Raw genomic sequence first — 13017 nt, 5'->3', positions numbered from 1 at the left:
ATGAAGACATCAGGAGCCAAAGAACATTTAAGAGAAGGATAGGAAGATTGGGAGATTGGTGCTGCTGATCATATCATTATCATTGACTCACTAAAACATTTCTTCATCACCTCCCTACTATATGCAAGACTTATGACCAGGAGCCAAGCACCTGCTAACCCTGCACAAAGAGACTGTAGCCTCATAGGAGAAATAAACATCATAGCTAATACTTATGGAGTACCATATGCCAAGCAACACACTTACATTATTTTATTTTATTTTATTTTATTTTATTTTATTTTATTTTACCCTCACAGCAATTCTGTGATCATCCTCATTGCACAAATGAGAAAAGTAGGGTGCGGAGAAGTTGAGTGATACTTCCGGTTAATGATGAAGTCAAGTAGCTTAAAATTCAATCTGTTATCTTCTCTAAGAGTGTTCTGGGGTTTGATGGGCTTGGCTGGCTGGTTCTCACTTGAAGCCCTTCACACAGTTGACTTTATACAGTCAGATAATGGCTAAGGCCGGTATATATACCTACAGCCAGGGCTGGGATGTCTAAAACAGTCTAGAGTTGGCTGGGTATCTCTGTTCACAAGGCCTCTCCACATGGCTAGCTTGGGCTTCCTCGTGGCTTAGCAATCAGAATAGTTGGACATCTTAGATGAAAGTCAACCAGGCAAGAACTGCAAGATTTCTTAGGATCTTGCTTCTAAAAGCATATGGTATCATTTCCTTTGTATTCTGTTGGTCCAAATTGTTACAGGTCAGGCCAGAGTCAGGAAGTGGAGTTATGGGCTCTATGTCTCTGTGAGGGAAGAGCTCAAAGTACATCAAGAGAAGGAATTGGTGAAGACCACCTTAGAGACAAGTCACCACACCAGGATTTGACCCTAAACAACCTGACTCCAACCTTTGTGTATTCAACCATTATGTTCTACTGACTTCACATAAAACAGACACAGTCACACCATGCTCCTGGTGGTTGTGTAAGATAGAATGGGGTACAAAGGAGGAAGTGATTAGCTCTGCCTCAGTAGGTCAGGGAAGGCTTCCCAAAGGAAACTCCCCTTAGTGTGGAGGACAGATTACAACTGCATTGGGTAGCATTCTATATGATCCCTATATTCTATGAAGTGACAAAAGCTGAAGGCAAGAGACAGCTCAGAGGCAGCATGTGGAAAGCCACTGACCTGGAAAAGAGGAGCCATGAAGTCCAGTCCCAGCTCTGCCCCATTGTACTTCTGGGACCTTGAGAGGAACCAGTAGACCAAGAAGGGAAAGAAATAGGAGTCTCAGGCCTTTCCAGAATATCAGAGTGGAATTTCTGACTGTGTTATGCTTCCCTCCCCCCCCCCCCCCCCCAGATTGGAGACCCGCACCTGGTGATCTGTATGGACTGCTCAGCAGACACCATGACCAACCGCCTTCTCCAGAGGAACCAGAGCAGCCCTCTGGTAGAAAACAACACCACCACCATTGCCAAGCGCCTTGAAACCTACTACCGAGCATCCATCCCTGTGATTGCCTACTATGAGATGAAAACACAGCTACATAAGGTGAAACATTTCACTTCTTTTCTCCAAAATGAGCCAGTTACCCCTCCCCCTTTTTCTTTTTTCAAGAAAAGAAAAAAACGGTAAATTTTGGTCAAGGGATCTGGGAATTAGAGCTGCATACAGCTGCACCATTTGAGCCAAAATATTTACTCTCTTCACCTTTGTATAAATCAAAGTTAATTATCTGTCATAATACAGACCATAAAAAGTTGGTCATACAGTTCTCACAGATGCCATTAAATTTGCTAAGAACAACTCCTTTTTCCAGTATAGAGCAAGGGAAGGAGGAAGGCATGGATGAGGCATAAAGTTCTGTCTTCTAGACCTCAGCTGAATAGATGGCCCAAAAGGCCTCTTCTAGATTTAAGATGCAGTGACTTTGAATCTCCAGATTTTTACACAGTTCATAATTGGCATTTGGAATTCTTGCAATAACTGTTATTGAGAAAAGCAGCATTTGGAGCCAAGAGGGCAGGTAGTTTGGTACAACAGTGAAAATACTGTGGGGAAATGTGGATAGTGTCAACCTAATGATCACAGGTGATAATCCCTGGTGAATCACCATTAATTTCATGAATTTGGGAAAACTACCCAGTCCCCCTTCATCCACTCATCTAAAAAACATGTCTGAAGCACTCCTGTGGGCCATCCATTGCCCTAGGGGTTTGGATACAGAAAATAGATGCAGTTCTTGCCTGCTAGAGCTTCAGGTTTTAGTAGGGGAGATAGACAAACCTCTGATCACAATATAGGGTCAAAGTGAGCACATAGTGAGTTCCAGGGGCCCTTGAAACCAGTCTAAAGGGACAGGAAAGGCATCAAGGAAGGTCACTGGAGAACTAAGAGGGGTGATGTGAAAGGAGCAGGGCACCCCACACAGAAGGAGCCCCAAGTGAAAAAGGTCAGGAGGAACAAGGAACTCAGCTTGGCTGTGACACAAAGTGCCAAGGAAAAGAGGAACAAGAGATGGAGATGGAGAGAGAAGCATGGACCGGATCAGGATGACCCTCATGCAGAGGCAAGTAACTGTCCTGTTGTTGATGGGACAGGGGCAGACACAATCAGGGGTTGAGACAGAATGTTCAGTCCATCACCCTTGTGGAGAACCGATCCTGAGAAGGTAGGGCCAGGAGACCACTGGGAGGGTGGGACCCAAAGCACAATAGAGAAAGTGGACACCTACTTTCTGCTATTCACAGGAAGTTAGTAGGAGACATCAGTCATAAATAACACACTTGTCTCTGAAGCAGCTACATCAATTCTTTGGCAGTAACCATTGATCATGAATCTCATCTTCTAAACCTGTTAATGGTCATTTTCCAGAATCCTAGGAACTTATCCCTGGGTGTAGAAGTCTGAAAGGTGCCCCTTGATGTAACTCAGGGATATCAAATACATGGCATGAGAGCCACCATCCCCAGCTTCCATAACCAAGGCAGACATTGCTAATCCACTCTTTCCTGCAGGACCCAGATGTGGCTTCTGAATGTTTGTTAGCACAGCACTCAGGCTGCTACTACCAATTAATAGGACTTGATATGCAAGATGAAATCTATTTGCCCTGCTTTGTGTAACCTCTGGTTGCCACATAAAAACAAACAAAAAACTTACATTAAAAAAACAAGCAAAAAAAAAAAAAAAGTACATTATGTAAGAACAGAGTCTTAAGAATTCAGTGTTGCAAAAGCCTTTACAAGATTAGTGATTTCCACCCTTTGTGCAGCCTGGAACACATAAGAAAATTATCCAGATAGAAGAGAATTTCTTCCATTTTCGATGTGTACAGGTGAAAAAATCCCTAAGTAATTGAGAGCTTAACCACTGGCAGAGTCAGAAAATCTCTTTTCTCCCCCTCGTGTATCATTCCAACCTAAATTCTACACACTCACAAATGATTGGGACGTGGATACAGGACTGAGTTCTCAGATAAATCTGAGTTCTGGATTCCTCCCCAGAAATATCTAAGTTAGTGGAAAATGAAGTTTCCAGTTCCATTGGAATCATCTCATCAGCTTTCCATGCATTTTGGAGACACTGGCAGCTGGGTCTGCAGTGAGGTGACATTTATGATCTGCTTAGCAAATATTTAAGACTGACTCCAGAGCAGTGTGGCTCCAGGCCGCAGGACTCCCAGGGAGCCTCTCAGAGGAAGTGCTTTGTGCCTTTGTGCCACTGCCTCTGCCCAACTGGATGAAGGAGCTCCATCCCCAACTTTGTGGGGTTGGGGGGCACAGCAAGGGTTCTGGGTGCAGGGAAGTGAGACTTGTTTGCGGATGCCTGTGGGGTTTGCCAGTGGTGGGGCTACCTGGGGACTGGAGGAGAAGCAGGGGAAGGGGACAAGCTTGGGGAAGAGGAAACCTCTGTCCCTTCATGCTCTCTGGGCCCTGGGCTCCTGTCCCGGCTTCTTTTTTGTTGTTTTTTTTTTTTTTAATTTTCTTTTTTATTTTTTAAAATTTATATCCAACTTAGTTAGCATATAGTGAAACAATGATTTCAGAAGTAAATTCCTTAATGCCCCTTACCTATTTAGCTCATCCCCCACTCCCACAATCCCTCCAGCAACCCTCTGTTTGTTTTCTATATTTAAGAGTCTCTTCTGTTTTGTCCCTTTCCCTGTTTTTATATTATTTTTGTTTCCCTTCCCTTATGTTCATTTGTTTCTCAAAGTCCTCAGATGAGTAAAGTCATATGATTTTTGTCTTTTTCTGACTAATGTCACTTAGCATAATACCCTCCAGTTCTATCCACGTAGTTGCAAATGGCAAGATTTCATTCATTTTGATTGCCGAGTAATACTCCATTATATATATATACCACATCGTCTTTATCCATTCATCCATCGATGGACATTTGGGCTCTTTCCATACTTTGGCTATTGTTGATAGTGCTGCTATAAACATGGGGGTGCATGTGTCCCTTCAAAACAGCACACCTATATCCCGTGGATAAATGCCTAGTAGTGCAATTGCTGGGTCGTAAGGTAGTTCTATTTTTAGTATTTTGAGGAACCTCCATACTGTTTTCCAGAGTGGCTGCAGCAGCTTGCATTCCCACCAACAATGCAAAAGAGATCCTCTTTCTCTGCATCCTCACCAACATCTGTTGTTGCCTGAGTTGTTCATGTTAGCCATTCTGACAGGTGTCAGGTGGTATCTCATTGTGGCTTTGAGTTGCATTTCCCTGATGATGAGTGACGTTGAGCATTTTTTCATGTGTCAGTTGGCCATCTGGATGTCTTCTTTGGAGAAGTGTCTATTCATGCCTTTTGCCCATTTCTTCACTGGATTATTTGATTTTTGGGTGCTGAGTTTGAGAAGTTCTTTCTAGATTTTGGATACTACCTCTTTATCTGATATGTCACTTGCAAATAACTTCTCCCATTCTGTCAGTTGCCTTTTAGTTTTGCTGATTGTTTCCTTCGCTGTGCAGAAGCTTTTTATTTTGATGAAGTCCCAATAGTTCATTTTTGCCTTTGTTTCCCTTGCCTCTGGAGACGTGTTGAGTAAGAAATTGCTGCAGCCAAGGTCAAAGAGGTTGTTGCCTGCTTTCTCCTCAAGGAGTTTGATGGCTTCCTGTCTTACATTTAGGTCTTTGATCCATTTTGAGCTTATTTTTGTATATGGTGTAAGAAGGTGGTCCAGGTTCATTCTTCTGCATGTCACTGTCCAGTTTTCCCAGCACCACTTGCTGAAGAGACTGTCTTTATTCCATTGGATATTCTTTCCTGCTTTGTCAAAGATTAGTTGGCCATAAGTTTGTGGGTCCATTTCTGGTTTCTTCTTTCTGTTCCATTGATCTTAGTGTCTGTTCTTGTGCCAGTACCATACTGTCTTGATGATTACAACTTTATAGTATAGCTTGAAGTCCGGGATTGTGATGCCTCCTGCTTTGGTTTTCTTTTCCAAGATCGCATTGGCTATTCAGGGTCTTGTCTGGTTCCATACAAATTTTAGGATTATTTGCTCTAGCTCTGTGAAGAATGCTGGTGTTACTTTGATAGGGATTGCATTGACTATGTGGATTGCTTTGGGTAGTATCGACATTTTAACAATATTTGCTCTTCCTATCCAGGAGCATGGAATCTTTTTCCATTTTTTTATTTCTTCTTCAATTTCTTTCATAAGCTTTCTATAGTTTTCAGCATATAATTTTTCACCTCTTTGATTAGATTTATTCCTAGTTATTTTATGGTTTTTGTTGCAACTATAAATGGGATCGATTCCTTGATTTCTCTCTCTGTCGCTTCATTGTTGGTGTATAGGAATGCAACCGATTTCTGTGAGTTGATTTTATATCCTGCAACTTTGCTGAATTCATGGATCAATTCTAGCAGTTTTTTGGTGGAATCGTGTGGGTTTTCCATATAGAGTATCATGTCATCTGCGAAGAGTGAAAGTTTGACCTCCTCCTGGCCGATTTGGATGCCTTTTATTTCTTTGTGTTGTCTGATTACAGAGGCTAAGACTTCCAATACTATGTTGAATAACAGTGGTGAGAGTGAACATCCCTGTCTTGTTCCTGACCTTAGGGGGAAAGCTCTCAGTTTTTCCCCATTGAGTATGATATTAGTGTTGGGTCATTCATATATGGCTTTTATGATCTCAAGGTATCCTCCTTCTACCCCTAGTTTCTTGAGGATTTTTATCAAGAAAGGATACTGTATTTTGTCAAATGCTTTCTCTGCATCTATTGAGAGGATCAAATGGTTCTTGTCCTTTCTTTTATTGATGTGATGAATCACATTAATTGTTTTGTGGCTATCGAACCAGCCCTGCATCCCAGGTATAAATCCCGCTTGGTCGTGGTGAATAATTTTTTTAATGTATTGTTGGATCTGGTTGGCTAATATCTTGTTGAGGATTTTTGCATCCATGTTCATCAGGGAAATTGGTCTATAGTTCTCTGCCCTGGCATCTTGCAACAGCTTCATCTCCCCCTGGATTCTAAGTGACAGTTTGATGTTCTTTGGATTGTTAGCACCTCCTCCCCATCTCATTTATTGAGCCCAAGGCAGGGTCGCATACCATCCAGGTGGGTTCTTGGATCATTTAAGGAGTTTTCTTAAAATTAGGTAGGAGTGGAGAATGCACTTCTAGATGCAAGCAAGACAAATCAGTAGTTCAGTGAGATTTACTTAGGAATTAGAGACACGTCATGGGCCAGCCCAGAAATAGACCACCCTGCACAAGCACTTCCTTCAGGCCTCCGTGTTGCCCAGCTACCCATCGGCTGACACCCCTGCCTAACAACGGTCAGCCCTTTTGGCCGCCAGCTAGCTGAAAAAAGTACGATGCAATTTCAGACAAAGGTACCCAAAAAGTAAAGGGGAATTTGCACAGCCACTGCCTTACTATTTATGCCTTTATTATGCCATCATTATGCAACACAGTTAGAACTCCTTAGAACATAAACCAGGGGATAGAGGCATACGTGATACAGATGGATCCCCTGACTTTCCAAGTGTTTTCCCTGTCTCATAAAGGCAGCTTTGCTCTGCATCTGAGAAACAGAACTTTTCTTCATCCACTCTCTTCTCCCTGTGCTCAGGGCAGACATCATTAATCAACCGTGGCACTGCTTTCCTACGAGTCTGGACAGCTGCCATAGAAACTGTCCCAACACAGCAGTAGGATAGCCACACCCACTCACTAGAATTAACCCCTAAAAGGAAGCGTTTATTTTGTCTTGAGTGAGAGGATTCATTGTTTAAGAAGAAAGAAAATAAGGAAGGACGGAAGAAAGGAGGGAAGGAAAGAAGGAAGGAAGGAAGGAAGGAAGGAAGGAAGGAAGGAAGGAAGGAAGGAAGGCAGTAAGGAATAAAAACTGAAATATAGCAATTTAGGGTAAAAAGCACAGCAACTGGCCAAAGACCTTTGGTGGAGAAAATACTGCCCTGGACCTCAGAAAGCCTGATGTGTTGTGTGAAGGAGCTTTGTGAATTTGGGTGAGTGATTTCACTGTGTAACCTCTCCCTTCTTCATCCTAAACTAAGATGGATGGACAGAATAGGACCTCCTGGACTCCTCCAGGCCTATCACCTTATATTCTTTCTATATAAGAAGATTATAGATTTTTGTTCTTTTTTTTATTTGAGAGAAAGAGTGTGCACACAAGGCAGGGAGAGGGGCAGAGACAATGGCAGAGGGAGGGAGGGAGGGAGAGAGAGAGAGAGAAAGAGAAAGAGAAAATTTTAAGCAGGCTCCATGCTTAGCCAGAGCCCAACTCAGGGCTTAATCCCATGACCTTAACCCAGGGCTTAATCATGACATGAGCTGAAATCACAAGTCGGACACTCAATTGACTGAGCCACCCAGACGCCCCTATATTATTTTCTAATCATAAAAGTAATACAAACTTATTTTAGAAAATATAAAAACTAGGTAGAGCCACCACTCAGAGGCAAACATTCTAGAGTATTTCCTCCAAAACTTTATTTATTTATTTATTTATTTATTTATTTATTTATTTATTTACTATTTTTTTTATAAGATTTTTTTTTTAATGTTTATTTATTTTTGAGACAGAGAGAGACAGAGCATGAACGGGGGAGGGTCAGAGAGAGAGGGAGACACAGAATCTGAAACAGGCTCCAGGCTCTGAGCTGTCAGCACAGAGCCCGATGCAGGGCTCGAACTCACGGACTGCGAGATCGTGACCTGAGCCAAAGTCGGACGCTTAACCGACTGAGCCACCCAGGTGTCCCTGTTTCCTCCAAATCTTACTGCTATGAATTTTTAAAACATGATTGTAGCTGTAGATCTATCAATTAGGGCTCCTTGCTTGTAGGTAAGAGCCACCAACTCCAGCCTGACCCAAAACACAAAACTTGATGATAAGCTATGCAGTCCACAGCTGAAACACAGCAGGCCCAAGAAGGCTGTGGGACCAGGTCTCTCTTGCTTTTCACACATGCCTTCTTCTCTCGTCATCCGGATTTTTCTTTCTTTGGCCCAGAAGCCAGAATATGGCCACCCTACAAGCGCTGCGTCCACATGTGAGCACAACAGCTCCAAATTCAGGCAGAAATGTTGTGAATTGCTTTGCTTTGCTCACAGCCTTCTCCCTGCTCCTCTCTGGCCAGGCAGGTGTGGTCATTTGTTGTGTGATACTTTGTTGAGTGCGCACTGCATGTCAGATACTATTCTCGGTGCTGGGGACACAGCAATAACCAAGATAAACCCCTCACTGAAAAGGTAAAAATGGCACATAAGAAAGTAAAATAATTGCTGATAGGATCATCTCTATGCATAAAACAGAGTAAGGTGTTGGGGGTGAGTATTTTAGGTGGGTGTGTTGGGAAAGTCTCCGAGGAGGTAGCATTTGCATTAAAACCTGACCCATATACACACACATGGCTGCCTGGGACTCCTCCCTGGGAACTGGTTGGGGGATAAGGTATTCCCAGAAGAGAAGGGCTTGTTGTGAGCTGGGAGAAACGCCAGAAATAGCTACCTCCAGTGGCATATGCAGAATTGTATAAACTGATACTTCAAACTTCTCTTTTTGCTAACTATAAAAAGTAACCGCTACTTTTAAAAAAGAAATACACTTTAAAATCTAAGAGTATAAAGATAAGAATTCTTCCGTCCAAAGATAACCTAACTAAGGAACATTTTGATACATTTCTTACATTTGTTTTTCTCCACTTGTTTCATACTTTTTCTTCATGGTATAATCAGCCCAGAAACACCCCAGGCCATAGATGAAGAGGGCTTGATAACAGATGATAACTGTCCCTGGGCTATTTATTAGTCTTAATTAAAAAAAAAAAAAAAAAAAAAGGAGGGGCCGCCTGTGTGGCTCAGTCAGTTAAGCGTCCGACTCAATCTCTGCTCTGGTCATGATCTCACCATTCATGGGATCAGCCCTGTGTCCGGTTCCTCACTGACAGTGAGGAGCCTGCTTGGGATTCTGTCCCCCTCTCTCACTGCCCCTGTGCCACTCCCTCTCTCTCTCAAAATAAATAAACTTAAAAAAAGAAAAAAAAAAAGAGGCCAATGACTCATTACATATGCAGTTTTACAGATGCAGGAAATCGAGTTCCTTGGCAACTCTCTCTGCTTTTATAGAGGAGAAATTAAGTTTCTTGTTGGGCAATTTTTCTGCTACAGTGTCCCAACTTCATAAAGAGTTTAGCCATTTTTAGTAAGTCCTGAAATAGTGCAACACCCATTGTTGTTCTGGGTAGTCATCCAACCTAACAGGGGACTTCTTGTGAACCCAGAGATAAAGAATGAGAAATGCAGCTGCTGGCACTACCATGGAAGGAGTGGAGGCAGAAGGCACCTAAGGTCAGACTTCACCCCTTAATAGACTGGATCCCTAAGTGTGCAGTCTAACACAAGCAAAGGAAAACCCAAAATTACTTTTATACTTTGAATTCTCTGTACTTGAGTTCTTAAATTTTCCTTAAAGTTTATTTATTTTGAGAGAGAGAATGTGTGTGAGTGGGAGAGGAGCAGACAGAGAGGAAGAGAGAAAATCCCAAGCAGGCTCTGAGGTGTCAGCACAGACCCCAGCTTGGGGCTCGATCCCACAAACCATGAGATCATGACCTGAGCCGAGATCAAGAGTAAGAATCAGGGGCGCCTGGGTGGCGCAGTCGGTTAAGCGTCCGACTTCAGCCAGGTCACGATCTTGCGGTCTGTGAGTCCGTGAGTTCGAGCCCCGCGTCAGGCTCTGGGCTGATGGCTCGGAGCCTGGAGCCTGTTTCCGATTCTGTGTCTCCCTCTCTCTCTGCCCCTCCCCCGCTCATGCTGTGTCTCTCTCTGTCCCAAAAATAAATAAAAAAAAAACGTTGAAAAAAAAAAAAAATTTAAAAAAGAGTAAGAATCAGACCCTTAACTGACTGAGCCAGCCAGGTGTCCCTTGAGTTCTTAATTTTGATTCTTCCTTCGGTTGGCTAAAATAACTCAAACTGGTTTTTAGTTCAATTTTTCTGTGAACATCTGAGAATATTGCTTTAGTGGCTTTATACACACATATCAGTGTCACTGAATATAAAACTTTTAGGTCATGATATATTTCTATCAAAATGGAGAAAACATGCTCCACTGTTTTCAAGCATTTAGTGTTATGGAGGAAAAGGCACAGACAAATTCGGAAGTCAACTTTTTTCAGCTGGTATCTTTAAAGAGTTTTTTTTTTTTCAATTTTTCCATGTCATTCAAAACTTGTGTCCAGATATCAGTCTCACTTCACCGATTCCCACTGGCAGAGACACCTTTTTTTTGTTTGTTTAACTTGAGAGTTTGGGGTAATTATTCTTTGATTATTTTTTATGTACCTTATTCCTTTTTTCTCCTCAAAACTCCTCAAAAACATAAAATTCTTAGATCTCACTCTGTTCCTTCTATATTAGCTCTGTCCTAGAGAAATATAATGTGACCCATATATGCAATGTTAAGTTTTCTAGTAGCCATATTTTAAACACTAAAAAGAGGGGCACGTGGGTGGCTCAGTCAGTTAAGCATCTGACTTGGGCTCAGCTCATGATCTCTTGGTTTGTGGTTCTGAGCCCCATGTCGGGCTGTGTGCTGACAGCTCACAGCCTGGACCCTGCTTCAGTTTCTGTGTCTCCCTCTCTCTCTGCCCCTCCCCAGGTTGTGCTCTGTCTCTCTCTCTCTCAAAAATGAATAAATGTTTTTTTAAAAATTTAAACAGGGAAAAGAAACGGGTGATGCTGATGTTGTTATCAAGTCTTTGAAATCCAGTGTGTATTTGAGCTGACAGCACAGCTCAGTTCAGAGTAGCCACACACCTCAAGTGCTCGAGAGCAACACATGGCAGTGATTTCTGCATTGGAGAGCACAGTTCTCAATCTATAACCCACTCTGTTGTTTTCATTTCTGTGGTCTCGACTTTCTAGGAAAAAACCCCAAATGTGTCTTCCACCATTCCGGTTCAGCTTTTCACACTATTGTTCCTGCTCCCTAGTTACCAGTATTTATCTTAATTCTCATGTGTGTTTTCTGTTTGCCCCGGCTCATTCTTTTCTTCTCATGCTGTTGCCTTTTCACCAAGCCTGTTCTCATTTCATGACTGCCTGCTCTTACTTCATAGCAGCCATGTCTTCTTACATACAGTTTAAACTAGCAGTAGTATCCATTAACTTTCCCTCCTGTGTGTTTGTATAGCACTGTTTCTTTCTCCATCTTTGTATTTATCATGCTTCATTATAATTACTTCTTTACATGTCTGTGGCCACCAATGGAAAGTAAATTCTGTAGTGGGAAGAATTAGGTCTGTCTCGTTCACACCTTTATCCCCAGAGTGTAGCATAATGCCTGGCACATGAGAAAAAAAAAAAAGTACTCAATAAATATTTATTGTTGAGTATTTAAAAAATTGTATTTAAAACTTTTCTAGTTTCTATATTATATGATTATCAGAGATCTTCTTTCCTTCTGAATCTCTGGAATAGTGTGCCCTTTGTCTGTTTCTAGTTTTTTTCCCCCCAGAAACCTCAGTTTGTTTAAGTTTACACATCCTCTATATTCTGATTATCTATCGCTGTGTAACAAGCCATTCCACAACTTAGTGGCATAAATCAACAGCCGTTACTTGATAGTTGTGGCTTCTGTGCTCCGGGAGTTTGGAAAAAGCACAGTAGGGATGGTACTTCTTGGCTCCATGGTATTTGGGGCTCAGCTGGGATGACTCAAACTGGGGGCTGCCACGGAGAGGGCTGCTATGTCCAATTCAAAGATGGAACCTCATTCACATGTCTGGTGCCTGAACCGGGCTGGCTTAGCTGGAACAGCCAGACACCTGCACATGACCTCTCTAGAACGGCTTGCACTTCTCACAGCACTGCTCCTGGGTTCCAAAGGGTGGTGCCCCAACGGGAGCCTCCAGTGAGTGAATGTTCCCAAAGGCCAAGGCAGGAGCTGCAAGGCTTCTTCTGGCCACACCGAGATCACACAGCCTCACTTCTACTGCATTCTATTGGTTCTAAGAATGTCCCTAAGGCCAGCCCAGGTTCAAGGGGAAGGGGATTATAGTTCATCTCTTGATGAGTGAGTAGCAAGGTCATATTCAGAAGAGTATGTAGGGGGGCGCCTGGGTGGCTCAGTCAGTTAAGCGGCCGACTTCGGCTCAGGTCATGATCTCGCGGTCCGTGAGTTCGAGCCCCGTGTCGGGCTCTGTGCTGACAGCTCGGAGCCTGGAGCCTGTTTCGGATTCTGTGTCTCCCTCTCTCTGACCCTCCCCCGTTCATGCTCTGTCTCTCTCTGTCTCAAAAATAAATAAACGTTAAAAAAAATTAATTAAAAAAAAAAAAAGAAGAGTATGTGGGGTGGGAGATATTGTTGCAACCATCTTTGGAAACTATAATTTGCTATGTCCTTCAATTAGGAGGTGGGATGGAAGGGAATCTCATGGCCCACATGATGTACAGGTGATTGTTAATCTCACTTTTTGTGTGCTTGAGGACCAGCGGCACTCAGGTCTGTTCCTGTTGGATCTCATGCTG

At 42.8% G+C, this 13017-nt stretch overlaps 1 protein-coding gene across 3 annotated transcripts in view; it reads left to right on the top strand.

Annotated features, from left to right (window-relative positions):
* The window catches only part of AK5 (adenylate kinase 5), a 261105-nt gene that overhangs the window by 237419 nt on the left and 10669 nt on the right, over positions 1–13017 (top strand). For all 3 annotated transcript variants that reach the window (XM_019413870.2, XM_019413869.2, XM_019413868.2), the window contains one exon: positions 1353–1544. In XM_019413870.2, the coding sequence (XP_019269415.1) occupies positions 1353–1544 (192 nt within the window). The remainder of the gene's footprint in view (positions 1–1352; positions 1545–13017) is intronic.

Source organism: Panthera pardus, unplaced genomic scaffold (assembly GCF_024362965.1).
Source record: "Panthera pardus isolate Hobbes unplaced genomic scaffold, ASM2436296v1 HiC_scaffold_11, whole genome shotgun sequence".
Taxonomy (NCBI): domain Eukaryota; kingdom Metazoa; phylum Chordata; class Mammalia; order Carnivora; family Felidae; genus Panthera; species Panthera pardus.
The sequence above is the reverse complement of the archived record's forward strand: the minus strand, read 5'-3'. Positions and strand labels throughout refer to the sequence as shown.